The sequence below is a fragment of the Hyperolius riggenbachi genome, chromosome 4, assembly GCF_040937935.1.
Source record: "Hyperolius riggenbachi isolate aHypRig1 chromosome 4, aHypRig1.pri, whole genome shotgun sequence".
Lineage (NCBI taxonomy): Eukaryota > Metazoa > Chordata > Amphibia > Anura > Hyperoliidae > Hyperolius > Hyperolius riggenbachi.
Window position 1 is genome coordinate 371,564,749 of NC_090649.1, and position 23,873 is coordinate 371,588,621.

Consider the following 23,873-nt stretch of genomic DNA (forward strand, 5'->3'; position numbering starts at 1 on the left):
AAAAAAGGTCATTTGTTCATGTATTTTATTTCTCCATGCCCTCAGAAGTTGTATTCTGCCAGGAAAACTTTTATGGCTGTAATTTGCTTATAAGAGACGTTTACTATATTCCCGACAAGCTACTGACAAAACTGAAACTGTCACTTCCATGCCTAGAAATTAACTCCTTTGGCAACAAAATAAAACAAGAAAAACAGCCTGATTATTGATATGTTTTGCACTGTACATACACGTGATTATCTCATCATGTCACATGTCCCCTCGGGTACACTTTAATGCTGGGAACACACAATACGTTTTTCCCATTCGATTCTCTGCTCGATCGCTTTTTTCCGCTCAACCAACCACTCGATTGTCTTATCTTCCACTCGTTTTTCTTATCTTTTTCCATTCACTTCTGTGAGAAATTGAGCGGTAACACGATCGGGAGGAGTATCGGACACAACAGAATTTATCAATGGAACGCATCTATCTAATGGCAAAATGTATTGTGTGTTCCCAGCATAAGGAAATAAGATTACTGGATACGCTTTTGGGAAGAGACAGGGATATACTGGATAATATAAATGTAAGGTTTTCATGTTTATTTAGCCTCTCTCAAGTTTTCACTTGCTTCCACACCATTACGCTGGCATCACAGACTCACATCACCAGAGTGGAACACAAGTAAACAAGTCACCATTTATAGGGCCATGCATAATAAAATTAGAAATGTCGCGAACCCGTGGATTTTTGTTCGCGAACCACGAACGCGAACTTGCGAAAAAGTTTGCGAACTGCAATAGACTTTAATGGGCAGGCGAACTTTCAAAACTACAAACACTAATTCTGGCTACAAAAGTGATGGAAAATATGTTTCAAGGGGTCTAACACCTGGAGGGGGGCCTGGCGGAGTGGGATACACGCCAAAAGTCCCGGGGAAAATTACGGATTTTACGCACAGCAGGGTTTTAAGGGTAGAAATTACTTTGCATTGCTAAATTGGAGGCATAAAGTGCTTTAAAACATATTGCATGTGTATACACAAATCAGGTAGTGTAATTAATGTACTGCTTCACACTGACAGACCAAACTCACTGTGTAACACACAGCAAACTGCTGTTTGTATAGTGATGGCCGTGCTGGACTGGTGCGCACCATGGTGAGAGTGCAGGCGATGGCGGTTTTCAAGCCCATATGGTCGGGCTGAGGTAGCTCAATAACAGAACAATAGTGACTGAGTGTCCAGCTGATCGAACTTGGTCTGTCCACAATGAAGCAATGACCTTATTATCTTGGGTCGGGTGTGCCCCCCAACACACTCATATAGCCGGTCATTGCTTCATTGTGATACGCAAGCCTCTTCACCGCGGCAAGGTAACGATCACGAAGGGGAATTGGCACATTTACATGCCTTTTGTTTTGTTGTTGCAGCCGCAGTGCAGCCAGAAAAATTAGGCAGGCATGTACACGCACGGTGAAGCACCAGAAAACATTATTATAGCGGCCGCTGCTAGCAGCGGCCTTAAAAATTCAGGAATCCACCTGGAGCCCTGGAGTCAGATGGACCCTTGACCCAACGCTGTGTGCAAGAGATGACACCACTTGCAACATCACCGTACAGTTTGGGTATTGCCTTTTTTGAGAAATAATTGCAGGCTGTTATCTTCCACTGTGGTGTGTGGCTTTGCTTTTGTGTGCTGCTTTTCCTCAGGTGATCATCTCATTGCAGTTTGTGCTTTTTCATCATGTGCCTTCATAAGGAAGTTGTCCCTACGCGGGTCTTGGTTTTTCCACGGCTCAATTTTTGGTGGCAGAGAGTACAGATGGCATCGCTCCCATCTGAGGTAGACACACAAAAAAATGTCCACACCGCTGAGCCCTGGGATGATGGCACTTTGGTGATGGCTACTGACTGAGTGTTAAGTGGGGTGCCAGAGTCAGAGCAGGAGGAGTAAGATATGTTATGCTTCCGTGCGGAAGCTGAGGAAGCTGAGGTGTTCTTTGTTAACCACTTGAGGACCGCACTATTAAACCCCCCTAAAGACCAGGCCATTTTTTGATAAATTGGCCACTGCAGCTTTAAAGAGACACTGAAGCGGAAAAAAAATATGGTATAATGAATTGGTTGTGTACTATGAATAATTACTAGAAGATTAGCAGCAAAGAAAATATTCTCATACTTTTATTTTCAGGTATATAGTGTTTTTTCTAACATTGCATTATTCTATAACATGTGCAGATTACACAACACTCAGCATTCAAAATGATTCTTTCAGAGCAGTCTGTGAAGTAATGACCTCTCCTCTAGCAGAGAAAAACTAAACAGTTCACTTACAGTTGAGATAATAAAACTCAGATAACAGCCCTCTCCAGGACTAACTTAGTCAGAGAGCTTAATGGCTTGTTTGCATAGAGATAACAACTGGAGCTTCTCAACTCTTCCTGTACTGGAAACAATTAGACTGATGTATCTGATCTTAAAGGGAAACTTCAGCCTAAACAAACATACTGTCATTAAGTTACATTAGTTATGTTAATTACAATAGATAGGTAATATAAACTCTTACCCACCCTGTTTTAAAAGAACAGGCAAATGTTTGTGATTCATGGGGGCTGCCATCTTTGTCATAGGGGCAGCCATCTTTTTGGTTGAAAGGAGGTGACAAGGAGCAGGAGACACAGTTCCAACTGTCCTGTGTCCTGATAACCCCTCCCAGCTGCACACGCTAGGCTTCAAATGTCAAATTCAAAATGTAAAAAAACAAAAATTGCACCAAAACAGCAGAACGGGGAACAACAACATCAGAAATCCCATCATGCTTTGCACAGCATCAGGGGAAAACTGCCCGGGCAGTTTTCTTCTGTGCAGCTAAAAATGAGGCTTGTATAAGAGAAACCAAGTTCTGATGCTGTGAAACTGTTAAAGAAACACCAGGCCTTTTCAGTGCTGCTGAGTAGATTTTTAGTCTGGAGGTTCACTTTAATGTTTTATTTCTTAGCTGTACTACACATACAACACTACAAGAACCAGAAGTTCCCTGAAAAACCGCACCACTCAACTCAAGAGTCAAAACAACAATTAAGATCAACATCAAGAGGCGCTCCAAACATTGTATATAATCATGTAATGAGTAACAAACTCCAAAGCGTCCTGCAGTATTAGTAATGTATGTATATATATCCTGTACTCACACCATTGTGAGAAATGAATAGCTAATAATCATGGTACCCCGGGTACTAGTGTTTAGCACTCAGACTGATAAAGTGCAAATGCATACAGTGAATATAGGACCAACATGTCCTGTGTAAACAAATAAGATGGAGGATCAATATGAGATCATCCACAAGAATCAGTGCATCAAAGGTCTGCAGAAGTGAAAGTGAAAAGGGTGAAGATCAAAGGGTGGAGAAAAAAGCCCCAAAAAATAAAAGAGTGACAACGTGTCTAGAGGCTGAAACTCACCGGTGTGCAGAACGGCAGGATCAAGGAAGGGAGAGCGCCCCCGTGAAGGGCCGTCGCGATTCGCTGCCTGGAATCTGCAGCTTCGTCAGGGCATAAGGACCTAGCTGTTTGACCGGCCCTTCACGGGGGCGCTCTCCCTTCCTTGATCCTGCCGTTCTGCACACCGGTGAGTTTCAGCCTCTAGACACGTTGTCACTCTTTTATTTTTTGGGGCTTTTTTCTCCACCCTTTGATCTTCACCCTTTTCACTTTCACTTCGGCAGACCTTTGATGCACTGATTCTTGTGGATGATCTCATATTGATCCTCCATCTTATTTGTTTACACAGGACATGTTGGTCCTATATTCACTGTATGCATTTGCACTTTATCAGTCTGAGTGCTGAACACTAGTACCCGGGGTACCATGATTATTAGCTATTCATTTCTCACAATGGTGTGAGTACAGGATATATATATATATATATATATACATTACTAATACTGCAGGACGCTTTGGAGTTTATTGTTACTCATTACATGATTATATACAATGTTTGGAGCGCCTCTTGATGTTGATCTTAATTGTTTTTATGGTTTTTGTACTGAATAAAGATGTTAAATTTTGACTCTTGAGTTGAGTGGTGTAGTTTTTCAGGGAACTTCTGGTTCTTGTAGTGTTGTAGATTTATGGTTCCTTTCTGCACACTCCTCATTGACTTACCTATTTACCTAGATTTTATGGTAATGTGGATGGTGCTTGCCCGTATGCTATGTTTTTATAGTAACGTGTGACCTCTGCTTGGTTTTTTCTAGGGCGACAGCACATCCTTGACTACTTTTGATATTTACAGTGGTTTCTGGTCACATATTGTTTGCACTTTGATTTTATATAACATGGAAGCATTAAATCGCTTGGAAAGAGGCTGGAGCTCACAGTTGAATGAGATCTTTGGTGGCCATTCAGTGGATGAGGACTCAAGATTTCCACCTGACTTTAGAAAATTGTGCAATGATATAAAAGGTGCACATGCTGAATATGTGAGACTGTGGTGGAACACCCATAGTCTTGAGAATTATAAGAGGGAAGGAATCTTCCCCAGAGGCCTCAGGGTCCAGATCTTTCCCTCCTGGGAGGTCTCTGAACAGGAGAGGAGAGACTGGGAACTGGGGCTGGGTAAATGTTCAATTATTATAATTGACATGCTCTTGAAGCATGACAAGGAATTGTTACCCAAACTTAAGGACAAGATCAATAACCTGCTGTCTCAACTAAATAAGTTTGACAGTGTCAGATTTGTACAACCTTTTCTCAAACAACTTGATAAGGATGTGCAGCAAGTAGAAAAAGTGACCATTGAGAATAAAAAGACCAAATTAACCAGAGATAGAAATGATTATGCCACAGGGACGGCCTTTAGGTGGAAACATCGTGGTAATAGAAAGGGCCAGGGATACGATCGCCCAAGGCCACCTAGAAGATCCAGAAAACCCAAACAAGGTGAACCCAGACCTGTAACGCCTAATATCCCTCAATATATATCAGGCTCGGAGACAAGCACTGATTTTTTAGAAACAGAAAGCGAGGCAGAAAGGGCGGCCGCGCTTATAAAAGGAAGAGGGATAGACAGCCCCGGGGATTTCACCAACAAGAGGAGGAAACTGAATGTGAGCCCAGGAGAACTGAGGAGATAAATTCTTTACAAATTATCAATTTGACTGACTACCAACTTAGCCCTGCCCAGTCGAGTGTTCTACAAAAAGGTTTGAACTTTTCACCAACTAAAAATATGGATGTATTTGAGGTGGTTAAAGACCTGTACCTATTTTGCCGAAGATTGGCCCTAAAACGCATTTATTATCGTGAGGATAGAGAATTGGATGCACGTACCCAACAGATTGTTGAATTGCCTGATGAGAATGATCGACAAGTACTGGAAGATCTTATGGACCTACTCAATGAAAATGAGCCAGATACTGGTCCGGATTGTGTACGAACAGATAGAGGTAGGTTTAACCACTTGAGGACTGCAGGGCTTAACCCCCCTAGTGACCAGGCCATTTTTAGCTAAATTGGCCACTGCAGCTTTAAGGCCAAGCTGCAGGGCCGCACAACTCAGCACACAAGTGATCCCCCCCCCCTTTTCTCCCCACCAACAGAGCTCTCTGTTGGTGGGGTCTGATCGCTCCCCCCATGTTTATTTTTTTTTAAATAAATATTATTGTTACGTTTTTTTTTCTAAAATCCCCTGTTCCTTTTAAATTATTCCCTCCCTCCCTCCCTCCCTCCCCACCTCCCTCCCTCCCTCCCCACAGCCGGCCAATTATGGCGATCGGCTGTCATAGGCTTCTGCCTATGAGAGCCGATCGCTCTCTTGTCCCCCATGGGGACAGCCATGTCACACGGCTGTCCCCCGGTGCAGCGCTGCTGCTCATCGCAGCGCTGCACCAAGTAAATAGACGGCGTGATCGCCGTCTAACAGTCTCCCGAGCGGCAATTGCCGCTCGGTGACTGAAGGCGGGGCGGAGCTCCGCCCTCCGAGCATGAGATGCGCGTGCACCATGCGCGCGATCTCATGCTAAACAGAGCCCCAGGACTTAACGCCAATTGGCGTTAGGCGGTCCTGGGGCTGCCGCCGCGACCACGCCTGCTGGCGTGACGCGGGCGGCAGGAGGTTAAACCTAGATCAACTTTTTTACCTAATTTGTCCCTTTTTCCACCCATTAAGATATTTTTTGATTTGGTTGTTAAGGATATAGAGAAATTGAATGTACGGCGCCCTGTCCCATCCAATCTAACCAAAGAGGAGTATAGAGCAGTGAGAGAACTAGCGAAACGGGATGACTTCATCATCCGTGAAGCGGACAAGGGTGGGAACATTGTACTGTGGCCTACACAGGAATATCTTAAGGAGGTTAAGAGGCAGTTGGGTGATAAGAAGTACTACAGACGTTTACCGAGCAATCCAACTATCATATTCAATGGGCAACTTAACCAGCTATTAGATGATGCAAGAGATCGTGGTTTAATTTCCCAAAAAGAAAAAGCGTTCTTGACAGTTAAAGAGCCGGTGGTTCCAACTTTCTACCTACTACCCAAGGTGCACAAAAATCTAAACCATCCACCGGGACGACCGATCGTCTCGGGGATCGGGAGCCTGATAGAAAAAGGGTGTAGCTTTTTAGATTTCTTTTTGCAAGAACATGTTGTGACACTCGACTCATATGTTCGGGATTCTTTAGACCTGATTACGAAGCTTAATCATGTTTCTGTACCCACAGGTACCTTGTTTATATCCCTTGACGTGGAGTCACTTTACACGAACATCCAACATGGAGATGCATGTCGAGCCGCACATTACTTCCTTTCTACAGCCACTACAGGTAGAGCGGAGTTCAATTCCTTTCTGGTTGATCTTTTGGATTTTATTTTGGCCCACAACTTTTTTGTATTTGATGGACAGTATTATCTTCAGACCCATGGTATTTCAATGGGTGCTAAATGCGCCCCCGCCATCGCTAATCTTTTTTTGGGGTGGTGGGAGCGTGAGATTGTGTGGGGCATGGCGATGGAGCGGTACCACCCCAACATTTTGGGGTGGTATCGTTTTATTGATGACATACTGATCCTGTGGGAGGGCCCTGAACAACTGGCGCAGGAATTCATTGGCAAGTTGGGACAAAATGACAGTAACATTATATTGACCTCTAATATATCCTCAACATCTGTGGATTTTCTGGATTTGCACCTCTTTTTTACAGAAACCGGACAAATAGGGAGCACTCTGTTCCGTAAAACGACGGCTGTGAACAGTCTGCTCCATTATGGATCCTTTCACACAAAACAACTAAAAAACAACATTCCCATAGGACAGTTCTTGCGGATTCGTAGGAACTGTTCAGATGAAGTGGAATTCGAACGACAAGCTGAAGACCTAAGATTGAGGTTTCTACAGAGAGGCTATCCCAGGCATACGATTAAACGCGCCTACCAAAGAGCAAAAGGTGCCAAGAGAGAGGACTTGCTATATGGAAAAAGAAAAACAAATGACACTACGGTAAGAATATGTACCCCTTTTAACACCAGATGGGATGACTTGAGAGGGATTCTGACTAAACATTGGCCAATCTTACGCACTGACACAGTGCTGTCAAAATTTATTTCCACCAAACCTGCAGTCACGGCTAAAAAGGCGCCCACCTTAAGAGATCAATTGTGTAGAAGCCACTTCCAACGGTCCTCGATTGCACCGAGGGAGACTAAGGGTAGTTTCCCTTGTGGACGCTGTAATATTTGTCCCATGATGAAACCTACTAGGGAAGTATTTAGTCCCAAAACACAGAGGACACATCAGATAGATGAGTACATTAACTGCCAGACTGAAGCGGTCATTTACTTATTAAAATGCCCCTGCAACTTATACTATGTGGGGCAAACTAAAAACAAATTGAAAAAACGGATACAGAAACATCTGTCGACTATACGTTTAGCGGAGAGGGACGCTACAGAGGGTAAACTTCTTACCCCGGTAGCAGACCACGCCTTAAAAGTACATGGGGGTAGTACGATAGATTGGACTGTGTGTGGCCCTAAACGCTTATTTTTGTCTTCTAGGGGTGGCAATGTAGTAGCATCTCTTCTGAGACATGAAACAAAATGGATCTTCGACCTGGGCTCAAAATCACTGGTAGGTCTCAATGAAGACTTCTCGTTTGTGGGCTTTCTTAAGTGATCACGTGTGTTTTCCGGGGTTCTTGACCTTTGGTGAGTAGGTCATTACCCGGTTATAAAGTTGCCATCAACTATACACGGTGATAGAGCAGTGTGGCACCATTTAAGTAAACCTAACTGGGATTGGTGAGTAGTCCCAAATGTGGCTTTATTTTGTCTGGCACCATTGATATAGGGTTTATTGAAGTAAGAACTTGTATAGATTATATGATTATATTTGGTCTAAAGTGATGCATTAAGTGGTCCCTTTCATGGTTGGCTTTGTGAAATTGGTCACTAATTTTGTATATATATCTCTTCTTCTTTCTTTTCTTCTTTTAGACATGGGTTTCTTATGTATACTGATCCCTGAGCATAAATTGTGCCATCCACTGGACAGTTTTGGACTTCCTCTCAAGCCCCGCCTCTTTCGTCATGTTATATATATCATAATATCTATGATTCGATGATGTATTCGTGTGTCATGAATTGTAATGTTATATTATTGTACTGTGATTCTTTGACCACAAGATGGCGACATATGTGATTTTTGATTATGGTTAGATTTATTTGCATATTCTATGTATTTTAAATTATACCACTGTGTATCTGTGCTAAATAATGCTGCATTATATATTATATGCAGGTATTGAAGTAGTGTATTGTTCTTTAAGTACGTTTTTTAACCCCCGGCTGTTTCTACGAGTATACATTTAGACTACATTTCCCAGGTGCCTTTAGTCTAGTGGGAGGAGGTGGAGCGACGTCATTTGACGCCGTCTCCGCCTCCTCAAAGTGCGCGGCCGCGCACTATTACGGAAAGAATAGGATGACTCCAGTTCTCGCCCACTCAGGTCCTAAATGCGTATAAACGCCGGTCAAACAGCTAGGTCCTTATGCCCAGACGAAGCTGCAGATTCCAGGCAGCGAATTGCGACGGCCCTTCACGGGGGGGGGGGGGGGGGCGCTCTCCCTTCCTTGATCCTGCCGTTCTGCACACCGGTGAGTTTCAGTCTCTAGACACGTTGTCACTCTTTTATTTTTTGGGGCTTTTTTCTCCACCCTTTGATCTTCACCCTTTTCACTTTCACTTCTGCAGACCTTTGATGCACTGATTCTTGTGGATGATCTCATATTGATCCTCCATCTTATTTGTTTACACAGGACATGTTGGTCCTATATTCACTGTATGCATTTGCACTTTATCAGTCTAAATGCTGAACACTAGTACCCGGGGTACCATGATTATTAGCTATTCATTTCTCACAATGGTGTGAGTACAGGATATATATATATACATTACTAATACTGCAGGACGCTTTGGAGTTTATTGTTACTCATTACATGATTATATACAATGTTTGGAGTGCCTCTTGATGTTGATCTTAATTGTTTTTATGGTTTTTGTACTGAATAAAGATGTTAAATTTTGACTCTTGAGTTGAGTGGTGTAGTTTTTCAGGGAACTTCTGGTTCTTGTAGTGTTGTAGATTTATGGTTCCTTTCTGCACACCCCTCCATGACTTACCTATTTACCTAGATTTTATGGTAATGTGGATGGTGCTTGCCCGTATGCTATGTTTTTATAGTACTACACATACAAATCATAATATCATAATTTTTTTTCGCTTCAGTGTCTCTTTAACCTCCCTGGCGGTAAGCCCGAGCTGAGCTCGGGCTATGCCGCGCAGGGGGAGATCTCAGCCCCTGGTGGGGCGATTTACAAGCTGTAAAGTGCTGTGCGCGCAGCCAGCACTTTGCTAGCCGCGCGCACAGCTTGATCGCCGCCGCTCTGCGGCGATCGGCCGCACGCAGCGGCTGAAGAGGGCCCCCCCCCCCCCCGCCAGAGCCCTGCGCTGCCCGGATCAATGAGTTCCGGGCAGCGCTATGGGCTGGATCGGGTGTGCCTGACGTCAGGACGTCGGCTGACGTCCATGACGTCATCCCGATCGTCGCCATGGCGACAGGAGAAGCCAAACAGGGGAACGTGTTATATACGCGTTCCCCTGTTTGCAATAGATGCCGGCGATGATCGGACTAGAGGGCCACATGCGCCCTCTAGTGGTGTTTCATGTAGCTACCACTCTGGTAGCTTTACATGAAACAAAAAAATTTTTTTTTTTTTTTAAAAAAAGGATTTTTTCAATTTGGAAAAAAAAAATTAACCGCCAGGGAGGTTAAGGCCAAGCTGCAGGGCCACATGACACAGCACACTAGTGATTCCCCCTCCCTTTTCCCCCTCCCAGAGTGCTCTGTTGTTGGGGTCTGATCACCCCCCAGATGTCTGTTTATTTGTTTGTTTGTTTGTTTGTTTTTGTGCATTTTTTAATAAAAAAGTGTGTGTGTTTTTTTACTAATGTATTCCCCCCTCCCTCCCTCCCCCTGCCAGGCCAATCCCTGTGATTATCTGTCATAGGCTTCAGCCTATGTGCCTCTGGAGGGGAAAGCCGTGTCACACAGCTATCCCCAGTACAGCACTGCTGTAGATCGCAGCGCTGTACCAGTAATTAGACAGTGGTTTTGCCATCTAACAGTCTCCCGAGCGGCTATCGCCGCTCGGAGACTGAACGTGGAGCTCCGCTCCGCCCACCAGGCAGGAGATGCACACGCAGCCTACGCGCAATCTCCTGCAAAACAGAGCCCCAGGACTTTACGCCAATCGCCGTTAGGCAGTCCTGACGCCCATCGGTATGACGCGGTCAGTTACAGGTTAAATAGTCAACTACGTCCTGGCAATATTGGGGGTTGATGCCTTCTTCTGAACACTGTACTTTGGTCGAGGGCAGCACAACCTTGAATAGACCTGCCGGGTGGCCTGCCTCTGCCTCTGCCTGTTGTTTTGTCCATATTGGGGGGATGAAGTGAAAGATATAAAGGTATGCACTGACTTGACTAATACAATGTGCAATCACACAGATGCAGTGAAAGGTATACACTGACTGCTGGTATAACAATGTACAGTTACACAGATGCAGTGAAAGGTCTGCAGTGACTGCTGGTAGAACAATGTGCAGTCACACAGGTGCAGTGAAAAGGTTGCAGTGACTGCTGGTATAACAATGTGCAGTCAACCAGGTGCAGCGAAAATGGATGCACTGACTGCTGGTATATAAAACAGCATGCAGTCACACAGATGCAGTGAAAAGTATGCAGTGACTGGTATATAAAACAGCGTGCAGTCACACAGATGCAGTGACTGCTATATAAAACAGCGTGCGGTCACACAGCTGCAGTGAAATGTATGCACTGACTGCTATATAAAACAGGGTGCGGTCACAGAGGTGCAGTGAAAATGGATGCACTGAATGTGCTGGGCCTGGCACAGTATAGCAATTAGCAAGAACCAGCTGCGACAGACGGCTGTATATGAAGTGTCAGTGGGCCACACAAATTTAAAAAAAACGCATCACAAGAACATTAGCTCTCAAAAGAGCTGTTTTGGTGGTGCTTTTCAGCAACAAATATCAGCAAGGAGCAGGCTAACAAGAGCCTAACTAAGCTTTCCCTATCTCTGCAGCAACATCTCTCCCTTCTCTCACTAAAACAGTAGCACACAGAGAGGATCAGAGAGGATCAGATAATCATCACTTTTTTGGTATTAAAATCCTATTCAGTGCCCCTGCAGTGTACCTAAAAAATAAACTACATAATTTTGACATCTCTGCATAGGCAACATATAGAATAATCAGTTTCTGAAAATTTTACTGCTGCAATTTGAGATATTTACATATTTTTGGTTGAAAATTTCAGAAAAATCCTTTTTTTTTTTCATTTTGTAAGCATATTACCTCTTTAAAACTCAAGCAAATTCCAGATTTACGATAATTAAGTGATATCAAAAGAAAGTCCTATTTGTCCTGAAAAAAAACAAGACTAAATATGTTTGTGTAGACTAAAAAATTGCCCAAGATCTACAGTATCAGTATTGGCCCTAAAGTGGTTACGGTAATTAAAATTGTCCCAAACCAGTGCCAGTTTACCTGAGCATACAGTATATGAAAGATACATAGAGGTTTGGGGAGAGAAAACAGAACTTGAATTAGTGAGTTTTGGGATACCTGTTTCCATGTGATTTCAGAGGATGTGGTGATGGAGGTGAGAAAGGATCTCCTGATAACCCTTTTTCATAGACCTTCTCTAGCCTACAAAACATTTTTTAGAATATCTCTACAGGTCAGGTCTGTAATGAAGCCAAGGCCTCGTTGGCCAAGCACTGGAGATCCCCTTTCCTGCCCTCCTCGGTGGAGAAGATTCACAAAATATACCTGATGGAAACTATCACATACTTTTTCAAAAACGGTGCAGAAATTGAATGACATCTGGGCCCCATGGCCTGCTTGGGCAACACTTAATATTTATACTGTATTTTGTCGGTCTTTTCCAAATGCCTGTTTGCCTACAACTGCCCTGGTGACCCATTTTACTGTATCACTATGTTATTATTATTATTATTATTATTATTTAGTATTTATATAGCGCCGACATCTTACGCAGCGCTGTACAGAGAATATAGTGTTGTCACTAACTGTCCCTTAGAGGAGCTCACAATCTAGTCCCTACCATAGTCATATGTCTATGTATGTATCGTGTAGTGTATTTATTGTAGTCTAGGGCCAATTTTAGGGGGAAGCCAATTAACTTATCTGTATGTTTTTGGGATGTGGGAGGAAACCGGAACGCCCAGAGGAAACCCACGCAGACACGGGGAGAACATACAAACTCCTTGCAGATAGTGCCCTGGCTGGGATTTGAACCGAGGACCCAGCGCTGCAAGGCAAGAGCGCTAACCACTACGCCACCGTGCTGCCCGTGTTCTGCCAATCCAGTCTTTTGCCTGCTTTGACTACTCCTTGTTCTATCTGTGAGTTGTCAAGGTTCCATTTGTGTTTTATGACAACCTGTGATAACAGTTGAATAAAAATATAGATGGCAAAAAAAAAACCTAAAACTTGAAGATACGTTTAAATATTTTTTAACATTCTAATGACTTCATCACTCTAGCTCACAGGTGTTGAATTCCAGAACATGAGGGCCATTTCCATGCCAGTGTTTAGGATGGACTGCGAAATAAAGAAATGTGTTCTGCTTTCTAAACCACACCTTTCCTGATTCTGTCTCATCAATTAAATTGAGCTGTGCCAAAATGTGTGTGGAACCGCGGCCATTGAGGACAGGAGTTTGAAATCCCTGCTCTAGTCCAACTACATTTTACTAACTACATTATTCTAGCAGTTAGACCTATTGGGTGTATGTAGCCTTCAATACTGCTAATTTGACATGAGATTAGTTTCCATGATCTCTAGCAAATGTCATTCAAAGCCTATTTAAACTGTAATATTAAAATATATATTAGTTGACCAGTTCAGCACTACACTGCATGTCTCATACACCCCATTGTTTATTTCCTCCAAGTAATGGGTGTGTGGCAGCCTCCCGTCCCAGGCACTTAGCAGTAATATTTGAGCCATTTCACTTCTTAAATGTCAAACCTGTCATGCCCACACACTACATAATATCAGTCTGTGGAAGTAAGACACCTTGTACTACAAGGTGTCTTTCTTGTACCTACAGAGCAATGGCACATATCTAGCTCTACAGTTACTGCCATGCCACTATGAAAAAAGGACACATGCCCATCACACTACATAAAAGAGCAAAGGGATGTTGTGAGAGTAACAGGGCAGTGCAGAACTAGTAAGCACCCAACTTTCTATGTATTTTTCATTTCAGAGTTTATTAAACGTCAAAAGGAAAATCAATCACTATTGGGTTTATTCTGGTCAGTAGTTCTTAAAGTGTGACAAAGAAACAGCAATTCTGAACAGCTGCCCACGTGTTCTTATGGAATACAAAAATCAGCCATGTTGTTAAAAAACTTTAAGCTTCTTTCCCAATTAGTCATGTAATAAATGTCTACATAATACTGTTTTATACTCTATGTTACTAAAATAATGTTAAGTTTTATTTTTCACTGCATTTTCCATTCCTTTATCCTTTTTGCAGTAGCTACAAAATGCTTTAAAACATGTAATTTTCTTGCACTTACCCAAGATATATCCAGATAACCAAGCGCCTTTACTGACTAAGCCCTGAACAAAGCGGAAGGTAATCAGCCATGGATAAGATGGAGCAAAAGCCACAAGGACACCAAAAACAGCAGTGATGAGGAGAGCAATTAAAAGGCATGGCTTCCGGCCAAATCTGGGGATAAAGATTGTTATTAAAGTGAGCTATCTCCCAAGAACTATAGAAAAACAAAAACATGCACAGTTATAGTAATGCACAATAAAAAAAGAAGCATTACACACGATCAAATGGCATCCATAGTTCAATTTGTGTCCGATAAGATAAGCAATCAATATCTTCCTTATATCAAACGCTTACCTGGGTCTACCCCCATGCACCAGCCAATATTTGCCAACAGTTCTGCTGAATAGCAATCATACTAGCACCACTGTGAATTTTGTACTGCCTGAATTAGTACAAAACAATGCAGAGGCAGCTCGCTGAGGCAATCGCCTAGTACAAAGAAAGGCAGGGCCGGCAATGCCATTGATGTAAAAGGGGCAATTGCCCTAGTGCCCCGATTGTTTAAGGTGTCCACACGTCGCCAGACCCCACCAGGTGGCCTTCCCCTGATGACTCCCCATGGCCCCCGCATGTTCAGTAGTTCAGCTGCCTTCAAATATCTGACCTGTTGCGGTGGCAGCTCCGTTCAAAGCCACTGCCTGCCTCTTCTCTATACCGGGGCATGTTATTTACATGTAATATACGTTGGATGAAGAAGACGCAGGCAACAGGGCTGAAGACGAAAATCGGGATGGAGAAACAGCCGGCACAGGTGAGGTATTTCAAATCAGTTGAACTACTGAATATGCAGGGTCCATGGGGAAAGCCATCTGGGGGGTCTGGCAGTGCAGGAACCACAGGAGCTGACTTTAATGGGGGGGGGGGTTAGGGGGCCCCCAAACTTACTTTTGCCACAGGGCCCCCGTGTGGCTTAAGCCAGCCCTGAAGAATGGGTGCATCTGATCAATAGGGATGGGCCAGAGAGTATGAAATTCAGAGACGGAGAACAGCTTGCAGTACATAGGCAGGGGGTGGTGGCATTGGTCAATTAACATTTTCTGCCATGGCCTGCACCCACCAACATTCAGGTTCAGTTTAGCCTCAAGCGATGCTAAATTTCATACTCTCCACCTCATCCCTGCTCATCAATTTCAATATTCTATTTGAATTAGACGTCTATAGCAAATCCAATGTCGAACCATTTAAAAACTAAATTCAGAGTATGCCTAGCTTTAAACAGATAATTGACAGACAACATTTATTTAGACATCTACTACCTGTCTGCGAGGTATCCAATATATATAGAACCAAGGAAAAAGCCAACGTTTACAAATGATTGAAAAAGATCTAGCTTCCAAGAGTCATCACACACCAAATTAAACTGAAAAAAAAGAAAATCTTTTGTCAAAATTATCACAATCCTTTACATTTAGACTCAAAAACACACACCCACATTCAAGGAAAACATTTATTTGTATTCTAAATAAAAACCGTCACTTCTGGGAGGATAAATATGCTTCAATGGTTTTAGCAAGACTTATTAGTAAGCAGCATTCATACTGTCCATGCAATTTCCACATGTGATTTTTCACATTTCTTTTGCATGTCCAAATTTGCAACTATAGATTTTTGTCCTTGGATTTTTACTCTGAAAATTTGGTTAGATGTTTTATGCATTATACCTGTACATAATCAGTATTTGCATTATCGCTTTTTTTACCAGGCTTGCCGAGTTTACAAAATGAACTTCCTGTGTGAATGTAAAATGCAGCTTGGTGTGACAGAATAACAGTCTGTGAATAGAGATGTACCGAACGGTTCGCCGGCGAACGGTTCCAGGCGAACTTTGGGGGTTCGCGTTCGCCTGCACCAGGCGAACTTTTGCGGAAGTTCGATTCGCCCCATAATGCACTATGAGGGTCAACTTTGACCCTCTGCATCACAGTCAGCAGGCACATTGTAGCCATTCAGGCTACACTAAGCCCTGGAGCCCCACCCCTCCTTATATAAGGCAGGCTGCGGCGGCCATTAGCCTCACTCGTGTGCCTGGTAGAGACAGACTAGGGACAGCTGCTGCAGACTTGTTCTTCTAGGGACAGATTAGTTAGGTTCTTGGCTGCTTAGCTTGCTCCTGGCTGATTGTTATTGTTTTTATAACACCCCTCAATAGCTCTTTTCAGAGCTCATCCTGTACTTTTTTTTTTCTGTGTGTCAAACTGACACCATTGTTGCATGCACAGCCTTGCTAATTGATAGTGTGTGTGCCACTGCCAGCAGCCCAGCACATTCAGTGACTACCTGTGTTTGTGACAGGGAGCTGCACATTGTACTGCCCAGTACTGCATATACCCAGTACCTGTTGTGTTTACTTAACCCACCTCATCACTGCATATACCTAGCTTTGTGTTGAGTGAACCAAGCTCACTGCATCTATCTACCTGTTGTGTTCAGTGAACCCACCTCACTGCATCTAAGTACCTTTACTGTTCAGTGAACCCGGCTCACTGCATCTAACTACCTGTTGTGTTGAGTGAACCCACCTCACTGCATCTAAGTACCTTTACTGTTCAGTGAACCCAGCTCAATTCCCCGAATTCCCCGACATTGCGTTTATTTTCTGGTGAAAGCTCCCACATTGCGTTTATTTTCTGGTGAAAGCTCCCACATTGCGTTTATTTTCTGGTGAACGCCCCCATATTGCTTTTATTTTCTGGTGAATGCCCCCACATTGCGTTTATTTTTGGGTGAATTCCCCCACATTGCGTTTATTTTCTGGTGAAAGCTCCCACATTGTGTTTATTTTCTGGTGAAAGCTCCCACATTGCGTTTATTTTCTGGTGAAAGCTCCCACATTGCGTTTATTTTCTGGTGAATGCTCCCACATTGCGTTTATTTTCCGATGAATGCTGCGCACATTGCGATTATTTTCTGGTGAATGCTCCCACATTGTGATTATTTTCTGGTGAATGCTCCCACATTGCGATTATTTTCTGGTGAATGCTGCGCACATAACGATTATTTTCTGGTGAATGCGCCCACATTGCGTTTATTTTCTGGTGAATGCGCCCACATTGCGTTTATTTTCTGGTGAATTCCCCGACATTGCGTTTATTTTCTGGTGAAAGCTCCCACATTGCGTTTATTTTCTGGTGAAAGCTCCCACATTGCGTTTATTTTCTGGTGAATGCCCCCACATTGCGTTTATTTTCTGGTGAACGCCCCCATATTGCTTTTATTTTCTGGTGAATGCCCCCACATTGCGTTTATTTTTTGGTGAATTCCCCCACATTGCGTTTATTTTCTGGTGAAAGCTCCCACATTGTGTTTATTTTCTGGTGAAAGCTCCCACATTGCGTTTATTTTCTGGTGAATGCTCCCACATTGCGTTTATTTTCCGATTAATGCTGCGCACATTGCGATTATTTTCTGGTGAATGCTCCCACATTGTGATTATTTTCTGGTGAATGCTCCCACATTGTGATTATTTTCTGGTGAATGCTGCGCACATAACGATTATTTTCTGGTGAATGCTGCGCACATAACGATTTTCTGGTGAATGTTGCTCACATAACAATTATTATCTGGTGAATGCTGCGCACATAACGATTTTCTGGTGAATGTTGCTCACATAACAATTATTATCTGGTGAATGCTGCGCACATAACGATTATTTTCTGGTGAATGCTGCGCACATAACGATTTTCTGGTGAATGCTGCGCACATAATAATTATTATCGGGTGAATCCTGCGCACACAACGATTATTTTCCTTCAGACTGGCATCTTGCTACTAATTGCCCTGTTTCCTCTGGGTGCTGCGTATGTTTGCAAATTGAACGAGGCAGCCATGCTGCTGGAAAGCGGAATTGATATAGCCATGCCATGCACAGCTATGGGGATTTGGATATGTGTGTGCTTCGGGTGTTGCGTGGGGGGGGGCTGCTGTTGCCGGGAGGGGGGGGCCCACATCCAGATTCCGCATCGGGGCCCAGAGGTTTCTAGCTACGCCACTGGTTCTGGTCATAACACTCAGCCATGAGGCTGTATCACCAAATCAACCAAAATTTCCTTCTTAAGTAAGGGTTATAAAAATGGAAGTGAAAATATAACAAGTTTGTTATGGTCATCAAAGGCAATACTTAAAGGACACCTGAAGTGAGAGGGATATGGAGGCTGCCACTTTTATGGGGGGAGGGAAAGGGGAAAGCATTAGACTCCAGTAAACTGTAAAAAGGAGGAAAGATAGCCACTAGACACGAGGCATCTGAGCCATTAGGCAGCTATAAATTCTTGCCTAGGGTGACAGGAGGAGGGAAGGGCGCTGCTGAACTGAGTAGTGAGAGGAGAAATGCCTCTCAACTCACTCAAGTATCAGGTTACGCAGCAGCAGCAGCAGCCTCTGACTCATGACTCAGGGTTATAAAAATGGAAGTGAAAATATAACAAGTTTGTTATGGTCATCAAAGGCAATACTTAAAGGACACCTCAAGTGAGAGGGATATGGAGGCTGCCACTTTTATGGGGGGAGGGAAAGGGGAAAGCATTAGACTCCAGTAAACTGTAAAGAGGAGGGAAGATAGCCACTAGACACAGAGGCGTCTGAGCCATTAGGCAGCTATAAATTCTTGCCTAGGGTGACAGGAGGAGGGAAGGGCGACAGGAGGAGGAAGGGTGCTGCTGAACTGAGTAGTGAGAGGAGAAATGCCTCTCAACTCACTCAAGTATCAGGTTACGCAGCAGCAGCAGCAGCCTCTGACTCATGACTGATTTACTAACTAATTCATTCATTTCCTTCAGCTCAATGATTCAAAGAACCACAGTAATGAATGAGTCAGTGAGAGAAGGCACTCATCCTAGTCAGGGATCCGAGTACAGCATCAGTTCCGGAGATTCATTCAGTCCCTCTCTCTGCTACTGGTAACTGCATGGAAGTAGAGACTGTAGCAGCCAGGCATTGACTGCCCCCCAGGCCGCCTTTCATTCAGTGATTTAGGGTTGGTCCTGTGTCTGCTGTATTCAGGTTTGTTGTTGTAAGGCATTGTAAAACACTGGGCTAGATGATAAAAGTGCAATTAGAGGGCAGGCAAGCTGGTAAATATACACAGCATGATGCAGAGGAGGGTCCGTGGGAAAAAATCTGTCTGGTCTCTCCCCATTTTTAAAATGACTGCATGTGCAGATAAGGTGTTAAACAGGTTGAAAAGTTTTGACAGTCCCTAGACTCCGGGAGGGCTGCTTTCTGACTTGTGTGGGAGACTGGCAGGGACAGCAGTCCTATTAACAGCAACTAGCCTCTGTGTAATGTGGGACTGCAATACAGATAAGCTCTCTGCTCCATCTCAGGCTATTCTCAGTCTCACTCCACTCCTCCTATCTCTGGGCTAGTGCACAACAAAATCGCAATCGCTAGCAATTCGACTTTGTGAAGCGATTTTTGAAAGAATCGCTCCAATAAATGCTATCTGCAGCATGTTTGCGATCACAACACTGCTGTGGGAACACCCTCATAGGGTAACATTAGCCCAGCACTTTTCAAATTGCTGTAAATTTGAAAACCACTCTGAAGCACTCTTGGTGTGCACCAGCCTTCTTCATTCACCTTTGTTTCCCTCTTTCCCTAGTGCTGGGTGTCTGTGTCTTCTTGTCATACAGGAAAGCTAAATAAAAGTCCAATCCTGGTGAGGCAAATATCTTCTTCCCTCTCTTTCATCTTTTCTCTCCTCATTATTTCTCTGCATAAGGGATCAGACACACTATAAGGTAGTGAAAACCGGAATTAGTATAATAGTATAGTGTATTTCTACTGTGTGCTGTGTATAGTGTGCTCTGTGTGTGCGTGTGTATAGTGCGTGTGTGTGTGTGTAGTGTGTGTGTGTACTGTGTATAGTGTGTATGTTGTGTGCGGTGTATGTGTGTGTACTGCGTGCGTGTGTATAGTGTGTGTGTACTGTGTGTGTGTGTGTATATACTGTGTGTTGTGTGTGAGTGCATGCCGCAATAAGTATATTTTATGGTGAAACGCTCAGCTGCGTTACAATTATTTTCTGGTGAACCCATGCAGCAATAGGGGGGGTATGGGGCTGGGGGCAATCACGGGGGGGGGGGGGGGGGAGGAAGGCGCCACAGGATTTCTCGCCTGGAGTGACAAAATGGCTAGAGACGCCCCTGACTAGACACCACGTAGCTGTTTAGGGGTGGAAGGGGGACAGCTAGACACCAGGGAACTGGATAGTGGAGAGAGGGAGGCCACTAGACATTAGGGAACTGTATAGGGGAGGGAGGGGGGCCACTAGACACTAGGGAACCGTATAGGTGAGGCTGGGTGGGGGGGCATTAAACACAAGGGAACTTTATAAGGGAGGGAAGTGGCCATTAGACATTGAGGTTGGTCCCAGTGATCAATTTCAGCCCACTTTGTATTCGAGTTTGATACCTCTGTTTTACTCTGTTCCTGCAAACTGGACATATACGTGCATCCAGTTTGCAGCACAATCCGGCAAAGAATATATACAGGTGCATCCTGTCAATCAGTTGCGCTCCCACCACTGGTTCACACCGGGACTTACTTGCCAGTGATTGGTGAACACTAACATATGTTCCCAAAGCCAATCAAAGCTATGAATGAATGATCATAGCTTTAGCCAGAAACCATGTTTATTCATTAAAATGAAAGTAAAATTAAAGTTAAAAAAACACAAACACTTTTTTTGAACAAAGAACAAACAGAGGACAAACAGTAGTAATGCACGTGTTTAAAAAAAAAAAAAAAACAGTGACAGCATTAAAAAAACATGCATAAATAGTTACCTTAGGGAATCCGATTTTTTTAATATGTGTGTATATATGAGATTTATTTTTGCAAATAAGGGCTTGTAGTTATTGATTGGGTACAGTGAAAAACAACAAACAAAAAAGCACAAAATAGCCTAAATACACCTTTATTTCCAAATAATATATTGTCACAAGACATTGTACTAGAAACATAATTTAAATGTTGTAATAATCAGGAAAATTGGGCAAATAAAATGTGTTGGCTTTATCTACAGTAGCATTGTTTATTTTAAAACTACAGGGGATGGAATTTTTTTTCCTTGTTTTTTTCCCCTTTAAATGCATAGAAAATAACGTAATTACTGAAAATAAATATCACACACAAAACGCATAATTTGTGGTGGAAAAATAGATATACGGTAGATCCTTTAGGTGTGATAAGCAGTGATAAAGTTATGACCAAAGGAATGGGAGGCCGAGGCACGCTGAAATGTAAACATGGCTCCTGGTAGGAAGGGTAAAACAGCCCGTGGCTTGAAGTGGTTTAACAATTCAAATAGTCTGGCTTTTCTACTGATTTTCTGCCTCTAATACTTTTAGCCATAAACACTGAACAAGTATATGCAGATCAAGCATTTGGCTAAAGTTTACTGGGATTTACCACAGGCTTGTTTCAGATTTGTGATTTAGACACTACTGAAAAATAATAGATTAACAGAACACCAGGTAAGTGGTATTGTTTAAAGTGGACCCAAATTAAAAATACAAGATTTCAGAAATAAAATCTATTTTGTAAATTATAATAATAAATAGCAGCCTTTTTTCAGCTGCATGATGACAAATATAAAATATTTTACATTTATTGGAAGAACACCTCCCTTCCTTTTAAATTGCCAGGACAAAATCCGGCAAACTGGTGGAGTAGATGGTGTTCGGCAATGGAGGAATTGCTAATGGCTGCCCCCAGTATAATCCTAGTTAACAAAAGAGAAGGGTGAAAAGCATGCACTGAAATGCTCATAGGCTTGAAGGAGTGTTTATTTATCTTTGTATGTGTCAGAGTGGTGCAACTAAATATTTTTAATAAAAAAAAATGTTTGGTTTGGGTCCGCTTTAAAAGGAAACAAATATGACAGCTATGCCTCTCACTTCAGGTGTCCTTAGCCGCTTCCGTGTAACGCAGGATGGCGGCGGGACAGCGGCTCTCTCAGGTCTCAGCAATGCCATATGGCTCTCCTGTCACTGTACATAGCGGGGCCCAGCAATCAGCCTGCCAGCCAGTGATCAGCGCTGGTAGGCTGCTTATTTCCGTAATTTACTAATTTATGTATTCATTTGGCACTGACAACTTACACAGCACTTTACAGAGTATGGTCTTGGTCTAAGTCTAAGGCCAATTTGGGGGGGGGGGGGAATTAAGGAAATTTAAAAAAATATATATAAATGGCAGCAGCAATCAAATAGCACCAAAGGAAAGCTCTATTTGTGAGAAGAAAAGGAGGTAAAATTCATTTGGGCGCCAAGTTGTATGACCGGGCAATAAACTGTTAAAGTTGTGAAGTGACGAATTGTAAAAAATGGCCTGGTCACTAGGGGGGTATAAACCTCTGGAGCTAAAGAGGTTAAAGCTTCATAAACTATGCCTGGAATATTGCTTATAATGGAAGGCTTTTTGCTATTTGTTACATGTTATTTTGTATTTTTAATAAAATGCCCTTATCAAGAGATGTGTTTTGTCCTCAGAAGTATCCTGCATTCCTGTCATATTTTAAACAAATGTTATCATGATTTGGCAAATTAGTCTATTAGGAATGCCTATTAGTTCTAGGAATGCATATAACACACATTTCTTGGTGAACAGTCATGGCTTATTCTCATCACACTCATTATTGTGTCATAAAATAGATAAGGTTGTTTGCATTTTAATCTGAGCATTATGACATAGCTACAGTTTCCGTATGACATGTGAGATGTGTGCATAAATGCATTTAGCAGTACACTAAAAGTATGCTATACGTTAGTGTGAATGGCAACATTCAAAGCTATTGATCATTACTATGCATTTGTTATACAGTATGCATAAAACATGCGATGCACATTGGAGAAGATTCACTAACAAGTGATTCATTTTATTTGCACAGACAGCGCAAGAACATTTTACCAATGTTTAGTACCTAATGGCCATTGCGCAAAAAGCGTAACTGGTTATGTTCACAACACACATCTTGCTTGTATAATGCATGTTATACACCCAACATGCGCTTCGTGTACATAATGCAAGTGACACAACTACGTTACATGCTTTGCATAAATATTGGTAACATTTACGTATGCTGTCTATGCAAGAAAATGTTTCAGCCGGTTAGTAAATCTGCACCATAGGCAGTGGCATAGCAATAGGGGTTGCAGAAGCTGTGACCACACCGTGGCCCCTAAGCCAGAGGGTTTAAGGGTTTTAAGCCAGCCATTCCTCACTGCAGTATTAGCTCCTTATTGGTCCTGTGCTGGTAATAATCACGTCTATAGGTGCTTTGAATAGTAGTAATCATTAACAAAGTGTTCCACATCCCCTTCTTGCACCTCTGAAACTGTGGTTGTCCTTGCCAGGTTTTGGTGCACCATATCAATTGTTATTTATAGAGTGCTTGGGGGGCCAATGTAAAACTTGCACTGGGGTCCATAGCTCCTTATGCCACTGCCCATAGTGTGAATGGGACCCTATGGATTTGAAACATGTTCAATTGTAAAATAACAGTACTTGAGAGAAGTTCAGTTCCTTGACAGATCTTCAGAGTAACCAAGCAGCTCAGGGTGACCCAAACCACTAGGAATGTTTATGGGGATAAAAGAGACCGAAAAGCCCTCCTACTAATAGTCTCTCTGTTGTATTTTTTTCAAGT

General features: G+C 43.0%; 1 protein-coding gene across 1 annotated transcript in view; it reads right to left on the bottom strand.

Moving 5' to 3' along the window:
• The window catches only part of SLC22A2 (solute carrier family 22 member 2), a 74,120-nt gene that overhangs the window by 34,933 nt on the left and 15,314 nt on the right, over window positions 1-23,873 (bottom strand). The window contains exons 2-3 of the mRNA XM_068279554.1: window positions 15,481-15,584; window positions 14,181-14,335 (exon numbers count right to left, since the gene is read on the bottom strand). Coding sequence (XP_068135655.1) covers window positions 14,181-14,335; window positions 15,481-15,584 — 259 coding nt within the window. The remainder of the gene's footprint in view (window positions 1-14,180; window positions 14,336-15,480; window positions 15,585-23,873) is intronic.